This window comes from Arabidopsis lyrata (genome assembly GCF_000004255.2).
Source record: "Arabidopsis lyrata subsp. lyrata unplaced genomic scaffold ARALYscaffold_4, whole genome shotgun sequence".
Lineage (NCBI taxonomy): Eukaryota > Viridiplantae > Streptophyta > Magnoliopsida > Brassicales > Brassicaceae > Arabidopsis > Arabidopsis lyrata.
Genome location: NW_003302552.1, coordinates 16,192,648 through 16,207,767, shown reverse-complemented (window position 1 = coordinate 16,207,767; position 15,120 = coordinate 16,192,648). Strand labels below are relative to the sequence as shown.

Here is a 15,120-nt window from a genome sequence, read left to right as displayed (position 1 = left end):
AGAAATTTTTTTGCTTTGTAAAAACTCTAAAGCACTTGCCAATCAGGCCCTAAATTACAATAATAAATTTAGATCATTTGTGTAAAATCAATAACAGTAGTCTAATCTGTTTGAATGTTATTGCTTTTACACAAATGATCTAAATTTAATTGAGTATTTACCTCCATCCTCACAATTTTCAGAATAGAGTTCCAGATGATAATGTTGCACTCAAGATTAATCATCTCGAAATCCAAATTAAAATACAGAAAACGGGTTTTGGAAGTAGGAATATAATCTAATTGAAAAACTTTGATCGAAATAAAAGTAAGAATATAACCACTCTTGGGAGTCTTAAATTTGTAGCCATTGGTTTTGGTCGGCTACGTGAAGTCCACAACGTACCGTAAGCACCGACTCAGCAAAACACGTGGTGCGCACAAATACCAGTACTCTACATATCTTCTTAACACTATTATACTCAATTACCACATAAACCTATATTTGCTGAGGGAAACATATATAAATAAAAATGTGTGACGACATCTTAACGAACCATGATCTGCTTATCTATCAGCCTCAGTGGTGTTTGATAAGTCAATCTTATTATCTGTCCTTTAAGATACTCAGATGAATTATAAAGTTGACTTTGCGTATTGGATAAAACATATAAGTTTCCCTTTAATAATATGAAAATCTGTCCAACGTGTTATTCTGCTGGCAAAATATTTGGATTAGGATAAAACTTCAACATCAAATAGCAATATTTTAAAATCAAATGACTTTTCAGCTTATCGAACATAAGATAATGTCAACTCGAAAACTGTTATAAAACGGATACGAAAAGGCCAAGTTAAGACAACATTACAACGGAAACAACAACCCCACCATATCTTATTTTCGTTCGTTTCTTCATTTCATTTTCTTGTTTTGGTTCGTTTTCCGGTAAAACCGTGTCGGAATCAACAGACAGTTACATATAGAAAAGCAAAAGAAAAGTCTCAGCCTACCGATGGCACAAGTTCTATCTCCACCAATGGCTATCACCGGCCCAACGCCAATGCAATTCATGGCGGGTCTTCTCGGTCGAATCATTACTAAAGACACGAGCAAAGAGATCAGTACTCCAGAGAGCCCGAGGAGTCCGCAGACTTCACAAGGCTCTATTCTCATGGACAAGTACGAGCTAGGAAAACTTCTCGGTCACGGAAGCTTCGCTAAAGTCTATCTAGCCAAGAACATTAATTCCGGCGAGGATGTTGCCATCAAAGTCATTGACAAGGAGAAGATCGTGAAGAGCGGAATGGCCGGTCATATAAAACGGGAGATCTCTATCCTCCGACGTGTCCGCCACCCTTACATTGTCCACCTACTCGAGGTTATGGCTACGAAGACAAAGATTTACATTGTGATGGAGTACGTACGAGGCGGAGAGCTTTATAATACGGTGGCTAGAGGCCGGCTTCGAGAAGGAACCGCGAGGAGATATTTCCAGCAGTTGATCTCAGCCGTTGCTTTCTGCCACAGCCGCGGTGTTTACCACCGCGATCTCAAGCTTGAGAATCTGCTTTTGGACGATATGGGAAACGTTAAAGTCTCTGACTTTGGGCTCAGCGTTGTCTCGGAGCAGCTCAAGCAAGACGGAATCTGTCAAACGTTTTGCGGGACGCCGGCTTATCTGGCGCCTGAGGTTTTGACAAGGAAAGGGTATGATGGTGCCAAGGCCGATATTTGGTCTTGTGGAGTGATCTTGTTTGTGTTGATGGCTGGTTATCTTCCATTTGATGACAAGAACATATTGGTTATGTACAAGAAGATATATAAAGGGCAGTTTAAATGTCCTAAATGGTTTGCTCCTGAGCTCGCAAGGCTTGTGACCCGGATGCTAGACACGAATCCGGATACCCGAATCACAATACCGGAGATCATGAAGCATAGATGGTTCAAGAAAGGGTTCAAACATGTCAAATTCTATATCGAAAACGATAAGTTGTGTAGGGAGGATGATGACAATGATGAAGACGATTCTTCATCATTGTCATCAGGCCGATCATCGACTGCTTCAGAAGGAGATGTAGAGTTTGATATTAAAAGGGTTGATTCAATGCCGAGACCCGCCAGTCTAAACGCATTTGACATCATATCGTTCTCTTCGAGTTTGGATCTTTCGGGTTTGTTTGAAGAAGGTGGACAAGGAGCAAGGTTTGTATCTGCTGCTCCTGTGAAAAAGATCATATCGAAACTGGAAGAGATTGCGAAAGAGGTAAACTTTACAGTGAGGAAGAAGGATTGGAGCGTGAGGCTAGAAGGTTGTAGAGAAGGTGCTAAAGGACCGTTGACAATTAGAGTTGAGATCTTTGAGCTGACGCCATCTCTTGTGGTGGTTGAAGTGAAGAAGAAAGGAGGGAATATAGAAGAGTATGAAGAGTTTTGCAACAAGGAACTTAGACCACAGCTGGAGAAACTGATGCATTACCAAGCAGATGAAGTTGAAGAAGCAATGTGTTTGCCACCTGAAATTGAAAAGTGACGAAGTTAAGAAAACAGGAAGGTCGAGAGAAGAAGACATAACAAGAGAAGGTATCATAGAAACGAATATTAACATTCTTTGTTACTATACCATTAAATTGTTTTGTGTATATATGTGAAAGTGAGAGTTGTAATGAGAGTGATAGGAAGATCAGAGAAGAAAAGAAATTAAGAGTGACATCTACTAAGGCAGTTATACGGTTTTTGCTGGCGATTATAAGGCTAGTTTTTCGTTTATTGCTAATATGTTGTACATGTATCTCTAAAAACGAGACGAGCTTAATGAAATTCTTTCTCGGCCTTCCCATATAACACTGTCTTGTTCATCCTAAGGCCTAAGCTAACACATTTTTCTGCTTCATCAGAGAGACTATATGATAAATTGAAATGTGTAAATGTTAACTGTAGACTTTACTGCCTTTGTTGTCTTGGTAACCTTCACCTGAATGGAAACAGTTTAGCTTGAAAAAACCTCGAACAGTTAATTGGGTTTGAATTGGGTATAGATAGAAATATGAACATAGCATTTACTGGGAACAAATGTTCTTCTTATTAGCTAAGTAGGCAACACACAGATATGGCAGTATAGCTACACATGTAAATCAATCTGAGGGATTACGAGTTAAGTATTCTAAGGGTCACAAAAGAAACTGCGGTTTTCTTACGCCAATGAAGTTGTAATTCACTGTGATGATCCATCCCAAGGGAAGCTTCAAACCGCTAAGTTTTTGATTGGCAGGATGAACGAGCAACTAGTTCCTGCAAAAGATATAGCAAAGATCAAAGACGGGTTTGCATAATCGCCTCATTGTGTTTCCTTATCTTCCAGGGAAAACTTGAGATGCTTACTTCAGAATAGCGTATGTGATCTCTGTGTGTATAAGAAGTCTTGACTATAGTTTCCCACTTGGTAATACTTATGGAGTTTTCTTCTACATTCTTTTTTTGGGGATGAAACAGGTATCTCCGTGAAGGGATCTTCGAGCTTACTGAAGGCAGATTACTGAAAAGCCATGACTCAGAAGGCTTTTTGGGTGGTGGTGGAGACAGATCACAGCCACTGTTGTTCTTTTCCAACTCATCTGCCTTCACCATCTTGATTCCACTGCTAATAGTAAGAGTTTCTACAGCCTTAAGCTCGTGAGCAGCTTTCGGTTTCTTTCCCTCCATTTCAGGTTCCTCTGAAATTGTTTCTGGCAAATTCTTGACATTCGAGTTACCCTGATCATTGCTGGTCTTCGGAGAATTCTCTGTGTCAACATATAGTGTCTTCTCCATGGCAGAGCTTGTTGAACAGGCTTGTTTTGTACTTTTTGGATAGAGTAATTCCTGAGACTTACTTATGTTTCTGATATGCTTGTTCAACCTGTTAGCTCTCATTATCTCTGCTTCCTTACGAGTCCCGGGAAAACCCGCAGGGTGAAGAGGAGAACTGTTTCCTACACTGCGATACGGTGACATACAGCCAGTTTGTCTGTAAGGAGATGATGGCCTACTTGCAGAACTCAGGTTCGATTCATGTTGTTCAGATCCAAAGTTAAACTTCTTGCCAACACTTGGGTGTACTGGAGATTGAGCTAAACTTCCCAACTTTTGCTTATAATCAAGAGCGAGCTGAAAACAAACAAGATTTTGATTGATATTTACTACTTGGTAAGCGTCTGATCAGATCTATACAATACAAAAAGAAGTGAAAAGGAAAGGGAGGCTTGAGAAGGAACCTTTTTCACAGATTGGAACCGCGATTTGAGCTGAGCGACCTTGCTTGACTTCACTTGATCATGGCTTGAGGTTCTCAGGGAGTAAGGTGTCTCCTTAAGACCATGCGCTGAGCTCAGCATACCCAGTGAGTTTTTAAAGCAGATTTGTGGTGACATCATCCCACAGCCTCTCTTAGAAAGATACTCAGAAACTTCATCGTCATCTGAATCCTCCTCGCTTTCTTCGTCATCTATGTCCTGATAATAAGATGGTGTAAAACTAGACTCATACCTTGTAGGAGTTGCACGATTCTCTGCTGGTACTATATCTCTAATCTGTCTCATTGTTTCAGACATGAGGGGCAATGGTTGTCGCTTCCAAGCATATTGAGATGGTTGCTCCACAGTCATGGATTTCGCAGCAGGTAAGAAACGATCCAACATGAATTGAGGATCCTCGGATGGCATTGACGGTTTCATTGCCTCAACAACAACACCACCACTTATGCTATGCTTTAGAGACAATGTATCAAGGGCATCAGAGAAAACATCATCATCTTCACTCTCTCCTGCATGTTCTTCTACATGTTTGCCCTCCAAGGGAGATTTGAGAGGAACAGAGGCAGATTCCGGAACCTGATCGACAAGAACTGAAACAGAAAGAGATTCACCTGTCTTGGACTCATCAGTGAGCTGCTTTGGCATGTTTCTGCGTACAGACATTGCCGATTTCGTCATCCTCCTCGTTGAAAGAAGAGGTGCATCGAAGTTAAGTTTTTTCTCCGCCATAGAACCTACCAAAGCCGTTAGAAAAGCTCAGAGATGGACTGACACCAACTTATTTTTCTCTGCCAAACTTTATGATGTTTCACACTTCTCCAAAACAGATCTGGAAAAACCAAACATAAATTAATAAGTCGGAGCTACCTAGATTCCTTAGTAGTTGACTAATTAAGTTATTAATTATACATACTGACACACATGAACCCAACGACAAATCTGAAGAAGATGGGAAACGTACCAAAATGTAAAGAACTTTACAAGAAACTTTCATTTAATTCAAAAATATAGTTGCGCCGCTAAACTTTCAAACCCGTGATTCAAATCATTGGAAAAGGATTTAAGGGCAATTTCAGTAGTGGAAACTAAGTGAAACATTGCATGATTGAATTGTAAAATCTACTAACCGGAGAGATATGGAGGGAGAAGCTTCGAATTCGAGTAAATTTGTTCTCTGCACCGAGAGAGAGTGTGATGATGAGTAAGAGGGCCTAGAAAAGGACGAGACTTGAGTCTTGAGGATGAGTAAGAACAAAGGCATGTGAAAGAGAGAGAAAGAAAAGATGGAGTAAGCTTTTGGTTTTGTGTATATTTCTGTGCCGTGAAGATGACGGAGACGAAAATGGAATTTCAAGAAGAAAATAAAGAAAAGCGACAAGTCACGAGTGGCTTGTGTTAGTGTCTTCCTCACCCAAATTGAGTCACAAAATGTAAACTTTAAATCTCTATCTATTCATGTCGTCCCAACCAATTCTAGAAATAATGAGACAAATATCACTTTTATTATGCACAAATTTTTTATTCATGTTATAGATTTTATCATCGTTTTCTAATCCAAATTTCTATTAAGAGGATGAACAAATGGAAACAAAAAAAAAAAATGGTCGAATGATGCTAAGAAAATTTATGGACCGGATGTTTTATAGTGAGGAAACCATATTGTTTAGCTATCATTCTTCATATCAAATGTTAACAGATACAACAAATCATCCATTGATAAACAAGCCAAAAATTAATGAAATAAAACAAATAAAGCCCTTTATAAAATAAGCATCAAGAAAACCAAAATAGTAAAAAGCTATTTTCAGTTCTGCACCTGAGCTTCTGCAGCTTCTTTTTCTTCATTGGCTGCAGCCATTAGTTCATCGAACTTCTCTGACTTTGCAAGCGTAATTTCAATCTGCAAGACCAAAAACTAAATTTGATAAATCGAGAAAAGAGGTCGGTGAGAAACTAGTTTAACTCGGAAAAACTACCTTAGCTTTCTGCACAGGACGTCCTCTCGAGTCATCCTTAATATCCACAGTTGAAGTCATGATCTCTATATAAGAAGAAACCATATTAGCCCTGAAATCGAAATCTCCAATAGTATATGATCTGCTAACTCAGTCTATAAAAAAACTTACTCTTCTCAACAGCAAAACCATTGTTCTTCAGTATTTCAGCAACAGTAACGACGGTTGCAATGGCTGCACATTCATGTTGAAGAGTAATCTTAATTAGTATAAACCATTGATTCTGAGAATCTTAGCTTAATGAAGTCAAGAATCAGAGATTGACTACACATTGCAGTCCCAATATATACAGAAGAATAAAAAGAGAGAGATTAAGAACAAACATACCCATTCCAAGGGCAGAGAGTTCGACATCATTGTACTGCTGCATATACCTCTGAACAAATCCAAACAACAAAACTCAGTTACATCAATCATCCTATACACAAGTAATAACCACAAAATCACACCAAGAAAAACCAAAAACATCATCTCTAAACCAATCCAAACATGAGAATAAGCTAAAATACTCATAGAGAAATAGCTTGGCTCTTCTTATTGAAACAGTATATAGATTTCCAGAAAAATTGAGCCTTTGGACTGGATTCATACACAATAATATCCTCTCGATCGAAAGAGATTGTTCGAGTCCTGAACTTTTAAAGCTTAGAAGACGATCCCAATAGCAATCGAATTAAACTATGTACCTTGGCGAGATTAACGTAGAAGAACAATGGTTTCTTGGTGTTTGAAACCTGAATCCGATTTTTCTTCTGGGAATCAACGGCCAAGTTCATGTTGTTCACTCCATCGGTGATCTCTTCCATGGTTGCTGATTCGGAATCCGTAACCCTAACTGTTTTTTTTTTTCAACCAGAAAACGAAATTAACAAGAGACACATACGCTTGTAAAATCGGGTAAACCCGCAAAACTCCTTACTCACGATTCGGGTCAACCCGGTTATGAAATCGGGTTATTGGGCTGAAGATTTTTCTTTGTTTGGACTTTGGAGACATATTAGCCCAATACTAAGAAATAGATCAGTGATCAGAATTCTTTTGTGAGTTTATGGGCTTTCAGTGGGTTTCGTTTGGGCCTAGAGTTTTCCTAGCAAATGTGTTTGTTCATTTGTATATACTCTCTTTTAGTTAATTAGTATGAAATCCATAATTCACTTTACAAGACCATAAAGATCTTAGTGATATAACTTGGTTCAGAGTCTCGCAACGAAGTTAAGATCATGTGTACAAATAGAAATTGGTTTTTGGAATCTCATAAGTGTTTGGTGTAAAATGAGATATGGACTATAACTTGAATATTATCCAAAACCATGCGTACTAAGAGTGTGGTACTCCATATCCGCATGAAGGGATCGAAATTCAATTAAAAGCCTGATCATGGATGGGTGATGGGTCCTATTCTCTTATAGCTATTTCCATTTTGATGTTAACAAACAAGAAGAAGAAGCAATTCCCAGTTTGGTGATTTTAAATCTTATTATATAACTTGCGATATCTATTTTATTTCATATTGTTTTTTAGGGCAATGTAACTAATTTTTAAAATGACTAGTAGAGATTTTTCGATATATGTAATTGATTCAGATCGATACTCTTTTATCGTGAATAAATTACCAGCCAATTGCAAAGTCAATGAGTTGGATTCTGACTGAATAAATAGATTATCTTAAATGACAATTACCTGCCACAGATCTAATGACAGATCTAATAAAATGGAGTATTTTGGTTTACGGAAAATAATGAAATTTAATACACCTACTAGCATATGAGAATGCGATATATCTAGTTACGACATGATTACACGGTACCATGTCTTAATCCGACACCGTACTGTATGTGCCACGTTTCATCTAAAACAACGCATCGATGGCATCGATGTGTCATTGGACCAATTCTTGTTTTATATTTATGCAAATGATTAATACTCCCTCTGTTTCACAAATATTATCATTATAGCATTTTTCGCACAAATTAAAAAAAGTAAACAAATTTCATTTATACTACTTATTAATATATTAAATAATACCATCTATTTAATTAATAATCTAAAATAGTGAAGATAAAAAAGAGAATTAGTCTTTAAAACTGCATTAAAAAACATAAAACGACATTCTTTGTGAAACGAGAATAAAGCCTTAAAACAACACTCTTTGTGAAACGGAGGGAGTATTATATTGTTACTTTTTTTTTTCTTTTTTTTTTATTGTTACTTAGATATTCTTGTTTTTAGTATGTCAAATTTTCCCTGGAAGATTATAAGAGAATGCTAAAGTGTGTGAGATGCTAGTGCACCATTTGATGGCCTGCTCTTTAATCAAAACACTATGATATAGAAACCCATGAGATAGTAGGTCAAATGTATTGAAGACTCAAAGTTACATAAGTAACTCAGTTTTGAAAAATCAAATCTCATGCAGATGATATCTCATTGATAAAAGCACTTGGTTTGATTATACCAACACACAAGAAAGGATGTGGACCGCCGATGATTAGAAGTACGTAGAAGTGTAGAACAATCGATAAATCATCCTCTATTCAACAATAGATTTACTTTTGATTGATACCCAAAAAAATAAAAATTTTGTTTTGATAACCAATCTCATATTTTATATATATAAATATTTTTACAGCTATGTTACGTTGAGGTTTTTATTTTAAACATCGAGTTTTGTAAGTGTCATCTCGATTCTCATACTCACTTGTCATTGATATGATATGGAAAACAATAATAGTAGTATAGCTCATAGAATCTGCGTCAAAGATTACAATGGTTAATAACTTCAGTACTTATTCATCTACGTCAAAGATCACAATGGTTAATTATACTACTAGTACTTATCAAATACTATGGACAGAACAATTAATTTAGAAGTAATAATAAATAATAAATGAGATGTGATTAATCTTGTGATTAGGTAGCGTCCATAAATAGACGACCAGCTAAAAGTCATGCATGGATCTAATCGCATCACTTATTTAATAATACAATACCTAAAAAGGACCATAAGAATTGATTACTTCTAATACTAGTGTATATTAGCTAGTATGGAGTGGATTGGTACTGTAGATCTTTGATCCATATGCATTAAGTTGTTATAAATATACATATATATTACCTTATGTTAGTATCAAATGGTATTAATTTTGGAATAACGACAAAAGAGCTCGAGTTAATAAATTGCTTTGATTAATGGGAGTTAGATCCTATCAACTCTAGAAGCACAGATCTAAAATGCTTGTGCATGATTTATTTTGTATTACTAATATATATCTAAACGTGGAGTAGGTCACACATCCCACATGCATGTGTCCTGGTGGCAAGTCTCAAGTGTAAGATATAGATGCTGGATGCATGAATACGTTCACTCACACGCACAAAATCTACGCAGCGTGTGTGTATATATGGAAGATATTAGGGAGATATTATGCAACATCAATATATATTTAGGATGCGAGATGCTAACTTTATATTTAGAATAAGAAACGAAAATTTAATTGCAATTTACGAGATTCATTATCAAAATCTTTGAATTGTATCACTATCACATATATAATATATATAGTTTGTCAAAAAAAAAATCACAGAGATATTAGTATGAGTGTATTGGTGCCTCATTTATGGGAGTTTTGTTCTTCAATTAATTATGTAGCCAACTCAACAAGTCTATATCCTCGCAAACGACCAAATTCTCATTCAATGATCCAAACTTTAACGCTATCTAAACTGTAACGCATTTCTATTTTATAGAAGTCTTCAAATTCGATCATTCAATGGCCCAAACTTTAACTTCTATATTTTATACTACTACAAGTAGTAGAAGTACTCTTTCTTTTTTCTTTTTTTCTGTTGGCAGCTACAAGTAGTAGAAGATTAAGCTTAGTAAGTTTCGGTTTCATTAGATGACTAAGCGTACAAATATATAGTATTAAAAGTAGGTTATACACATGACTAATTAAGTAATTAATCTTACAAACTTTCATATATACAGAACAAATTTTCGCCAAAAATTTTATTTACGTGACCGGAAAATTATCCCAAAGAGAAATACTATTTGTTGGCCATTAAAAAAATATTTGCTTGTTAAAACAGTTCTTTAAAAATAATTTATGTTTAGCAATTAGCAGTAACAAATTCTTAGAAAAAGGTTTATTTTCGGAAAATTATAAACCAAATTACTAAATTGGATCATGATTCTCTCCATATGGGTAAGTTATGGGTACTTTTCTTTTTGCTCCAAGCCCTTTTTCGTCATTTTGTCTTCACACTTTTGGTTAAAATGACACCAAAAAAGGGAATGGCTTGCGGTGTTAGCAATGTCTCTGAGTCTCTCTTTTCTCTTTTACACTCAAAAAGCTTTTTAATCTCCAAATTTTCCCTCTCTCTTGTTTCGGCGGTTAAGCTGCCACAATCTCTCACCCACCTCAAGCAAAAAAAACCAGAAATATTCAATCTTTGTCTCTTATCTTTGAAACCCATTTCATCATTTCTCAAGAACAGAGCAAATGCCGCTTGTTAGGCTCCAAGTTAGGAACGTCTACGGTTTAGGGCAACCGGAGCTTCACACCAAAGTCGATCGTGAAGACCCTAAAGCGATTCTCGACGGCGTCGCCGTTTCTGGACTCATTGGGATCTTGCGTCAACTCGGTGATCTGACCGAGTAAGTACTTTAAGCCAACTCTGTTTCCTCTGATTTGTTCTATTTTGTTTTCTTTATAATTGACTTATAAATGTTTTGTTTTGCTTTTTTTTTTTTTATGTTATTTGAGTTTAAGTAAAAATGTGAAAATATGGAGTTAGTGATCTTCCTTAATTTTGCTGTGTCTGGTCTTCTTCATTTACTTAGTTTATGGGTTTATGGTCCTGAATTTCCATATGTTTTCAGGTTTGCAGCAGAGATATTCCATGGAATACAAGAGGAGGTAATGATAACAGCATCAAGAAGCAATAAATTGAAGATGAGACTGAAGCAAATAGAAGCTAAAGTTCCTACAATCCAAAAGACAGTGCTTGCACAAACAAATCACATTCATTTTGCATAAACTGGAGGTTTCTTGTTTGTCTTGTTTCTCTTGTCAATCTTCTTTATTGTCTAGATTCACATGTTTGTTCTTTAATCATAATTTATATCCTCTGAGTTAATTTATTGTAGGCCCAAGCTCACATGCCTTTTGCACTAACTTCTTAGCTTAAATGAATTTAAAATTTGATAAATGATAGTAGTCTAAGATAATCACATGGTGAAAGCTACTAACACTCTTCCTTTTGGATCTTAATTAAAAAAGTTTTGATATTTTAGTAGTAACTATTTGGTATAATGAATCAATCTGAGTTTATTTGGTGTGGCGATAATATGAAGAAGATGATTAGTATTTATAGTATAGTGAATCAATATAGTTTTTACATGATGTTTCAGGTCTTGAGTGGCATCCTCGTATACCAAATGTGGAAAATCACTTTATATACGACGACCTGCCACCGTTTAGTATGGCTCCATATGACGATTGCCGGGAACCTCCGCGGTTGCACTTGCTCGACAAGTATATACGCCTTTTAACTCTCATTTTGTTTTTGTGTTATTATAGTTTCTGTTATGTTTTAGACTGATTATATATGTGATACTGATTATTTTTTGTGGTTTTCGTCAGATTTGATATAAATGGTCCAGGGTCTTGTTTGAAGCGATACTCCGATCCTACTCATTTCAAAAGAGCTTCTAAACTTCCAGAAATTAAGGTTTGTTTTGGAGATTAAATCAGTTAAACCATATATTTTCGTGGAGTTTCTTATTCTTGATGATTAACATTCTGCTTTCTAAACTTGTTGTATGCATGATGCAGAAGAAAAAATCTATACAACGCGGTCGAGATATATCAAGTCTTGCCTCTGTGGCTAACCAGAGTGACAGGTAATAACATTTGGATATGACATTGTTGAGATATATGTTTTCATATATGACTCAAAACATGAATTTATAATATGATGTTCAGGAAGACATTTACTTCTTTAAGCTTCAGTGGACGAACGTCTACTTCTAAAACTGCTTCAACGATTGAAATTGAGTCGAAATCCGACTTGCAAGATCATCGTTCGTTTTCTTTTGATTCCAGAAGTGGTGGAGAGAAACCGAAGGGGGTATCTTCTTCTTCAAGGTTTCCACCGGGTTCTCGGACAATTGCTTCGGTTCTTTCTGAAAGTGAAAGTGGAGATACAAATGATAGTCCTTCTCAAGATCTAACTGCTCGTGGTTCTTCTAGCGTTAGTTGGCACGAGAAAGCTGAGATAGTGGAATGCAATGTTCTGCAATGTGCAACAGATGAAAATCCTGAAGCAATGGAAACTAACTTTGTCGTGGATGGCGAACCAGTATCAAGACTGAAAGAACATACAGCGGTTGAAGCGGTCCAAGATATCGAACCGAAGGAATTGGAAATGGACAGTGAGGATGAAACTGAAAGCGAAGGGGACAATTTTGTTGATGCTCTTTACACCATCGACTCGGAATCTGAAAATGATCAAGTTTTCCAAACCACTAAAGAGGTGCAGAAGAATCTTTCCAATGAGATTACAGAGCAAGAAACAGAGAAGATTTCTAACAACTTTAGTGTTGATGAGACAATATGTGCTGCTACATCAGAGCTACATTTATCATCACCGGTAAATAAATCTAATGAACTGATTCATCAAGATCCATGGGCGGCTTCAGAAATAAGCAGTGGCACTCATAGTTATTCTAATGGCTTCTCAAATCCCTTGTATGATATTAGCGGTATTCAAGAACATCAAGAATCAGAAGAAGCTGAGACTTCTTGTGACACTGAATCCATTAAAACATGGACTAATGGAAATCTGCTGGGACTGAAACCATCGAAACCGAAGATTATATCAGCAACTATTCCAGAGATTGTTGAAAACATTGATTCTGAAACCTTCCAAGAGCCCTTGAGAGAAGATTATAAGGCTCCTTTTGATTGGTTTACTTCATCTCCTCCACTTGATCACATGAAAATATCATTCAAATCCGCAGAAACCTTGCCGAGCTCCAAACTAGAGCTGAAACTTCCAGATGAATATACATTTTCTTCCTTTCAGTTGGTGCCAGAGACTATTGCTACATCACTTCCTGATTCTGATTCAGACAAGGATACTTTCTGTAGATCCTCTTCTTACATTTCAGATAACAGCGACAATGACAATCGCTCTCTGTCAATGTCTGAGCAGCAGTGGGAAGAAGAATCAGACGGTATCCGAGAAAGCAAGAGCCAACAAGAGCTCTATGATTCTTTTCACAGAATTTCTGCAGAAGCTTCTTCTCTATCAGCTCCATTTCCAAAGATTGAAACATCAAATGGTTATTTAGCTGGAAATGTCTCTTACCTCCAAAATCCAGCTGAGCCGTTGCCACCGCCTCTCCCACCGTTACAGTGGATGGTATCAAAGATACCGTCAGGGAGATTCGAGGATAACAACAAGCAGTCTCTAAAGGATGCTCTCATACAGGCATTTGAGAAGAACAACAATTCTTTAACTGCAGTCAAGAAAGAAGAACCAAACATTGTCACTGTTTCTGATCCTAAACTGGAAAACAAGGTATGGAGAATTAAGTTTTGTACTCTCTTTTTAGTGTTTTTCGTCATTTTGGTTTAAGGAGTTTTATGTGGTGGTTGATAGGTACATTTGAAGAACAATGTGAGGGATTATAAGCAAAGTCAAGGCAACAAAAAAGAGACAGATGCTGGTGACTTCTTGCATCAAATCCGAACAAAAGTGAGTCTTTTATTTTTGATTTATATCTTATATGGGACAAATGATTGAATCATAGGAATGAAATGGGACAAATGATTTTTTTGTATCCTCCATTTCTCATTTCCATTTCCACAAAGTCATAAATTGCATTTTTCGTAATCAATGACATCCTTTTGAATCATATATAACAGCAATTCAACTTGAGACGTGTGGTCACGACAAAGACATCATCATCAGAAGCTACAATGAACACCAATTTTAGCGTGATTCTAGAGAAGGCAAACTCTATCCGACAGGTTCCATTATTCACATTATAATTTTTTGTTTTAGTTTGCAACATGCAAGTACCATTTTGGTCCTTAACGCATTAACATTTCGGACATGTTGTATCAGGCTGTAGCAAGCGACGATGGAGATGGCGAAAGCGATACATGGAGCGATAGCGACACATGACAACAAGTGCAGTTCACCACATTCAATCCGTTTTACATATGTTTATTGTGTTGTAGATATAGGTCGATTTTGTTGTACGTTTATATTTGTATTTTCAAAAAAGAGATAAGGTTATTAGTTATAGAATATGTTTTGTCTGAATCTCTTGATGATTAGTAACAAACAAAAGAACTTAATTAATTCTTATACACAAAAAACGTGAGTTGGCAAATATAGGATCTCGGAAAAGAATCATTATATAAGGACTCAAAGCCCTAAGCCGTGAAGTTGGCTTTGTGATCTTTAATTTGAGTCAGTACGTACTTGATTCGACACACTAAAGAAAAAAGATTCTGTCCTTGCTTGTACACTTTTGAATCTTTTCACTTTCTAAAATAAACATCTCGGACGACAAAAGATAAACATTTGATATGTTTCTTTAGTTACGTTCTTACAATTTCACTAGATACTGGTTACTGTAAATAATGTTATGAGAAAATATTTAAAACCGGTTTGTCTATACTCTATATCTGAAGATAAATCTCTGGTAGGTAAGAAACACCGTCTGATGATTTTCGAAAATTTGTATTATTACATAGTTTCTACTTTTCTTTTACACGGGAATTCAGTGGCAATTGTGTGGTTTATTAGTGGTAATTACT

General features: G+C 36.4%; 4 protein-coding genes across 9 annotated transcripts; 2 read left to right on the top strand and 2 right to left on the bottom strand.

Annotated features, from left to right (window-relative positions):
- The first annotated feature begins 757 nt into the window (after positions 1-757).
- Positions 758-2,817, top strand: LOC9315549 (CBL-interacting serine/threonine-protein kinase 13). The gene has a single exon (XM_002881280.2). The coding sequence runs from the start codon at positions 992-994 to the stop codon at positions 2,507-2,509; it is 1,518 nt and encodes a 505-aa protein (XP_002881326.1). The 5' UTR covers positions 758-991; the 3' UTR covers positions 2,510-2,817.
- A 194-nt stretch (positions 2,818-3,011) lies between these two features.
- LOC9315548 lies at positions 3,012-5,748 on the bottom strand. 5 transcript variants are annotated; one of them, XM_021028708.1, is made up of 4 exons: positions 5,396-5,745; positions 4,230-5,097; positions 3,358-4,122; positions 3,012-3,267 (listed from the first exon to the last, which is right to left on the bottom strand). In XM_021028708.1, exons 2-4 carry the CDS (start codon positions 4,995-4,997, stop codon positions 3,229-3,231), a joined length of 1,572 nt encoding a protein of 523 aa, XP_020884367.1. In that variant the 5' UTR covers positions 4,998-5,097; positions 5,396-5,745; the 3' UTR covers positions 3,012-3,228. The 5 variants fall into 5 exon arrangements, with proteins under 5 accessions (XP_020884367.1, XP_020884368.1, XP_020884370.1 ...); XM_021028709.1 differs by having other exon boundaries at positions 5,230-5,583; XM_021028711.1 differs by having other exon boundaries at positions 3,018-3,267; positions 3,358-4,098; positions 5,396-5,748.
- Positions 5,749-5,906: 158 nt separating this feature from the next.
- Positions 5,907-7,148, bottom strand: LOC9317393 (uncharacterized protein At2g34160). Its single transcript, XM_002879434.2, has 5 exons — positions 6,970-7,148; positions 6,611-6,659; positions 6,395-6,457; positions 6,245-6,309; positions 5,907-6,168 (listed from the first exon to the last, which is right to left on the bottom strand). The coding sequence occupies exons 1-5, from the start codon at positions 7,087-7,089 to the stop codon at positions 6,073-6,075; spliced, it is 393 nt and encodes a 130-aa protein (XP_002879480.1). The 5' UTR covers positions 7,090-7,148; the 3' UTR covers positions 5,907-6,072.
- Positions 7,149-10,517: 3,369 nt separating this feature from the next.
- Positions 10,518-14,620, top strand: LOC9317392 (protein SCAR1). 2 transcript variants are annotated; one of them, XM_021029841.1, is made up of 9 exons: positions 10,518-10,940; positions 11,166-11,329; positions 11,697-11,820; positions 11,929-12,016; positions 12,121-12,188; positions 12,271-13,870; positions 13,952-14,047; positions 14,218-14,322; positions 14,420-14,620. In XM_021029841.1, the coding sequence occupies exons 3-9, from the start codon at positions 11,768-11,770 to the stop codon at positions 14,477-14,479; spliced, it is 2,070 nt and encodes a 689-aa protein (XP_020885500.1). In that variant the 5' UTR covers positions 10,518-10,940; positions 11,166-11,329; positions 11,697-11,767; the 3' UTR covers positions 14,480-14,620. The 2 variants fall into 2 exon arrangements, with proteins under 2 accessions (XP_020885500.1, XP_020885501.1); XM_021029842.1 differs by having other exon boundaries at positions 10,519-10,940; positions 12,391-13,870.
- The last annotated feature ends 500 nt before the right edge of the window (positions 14,621-15,120 follow it).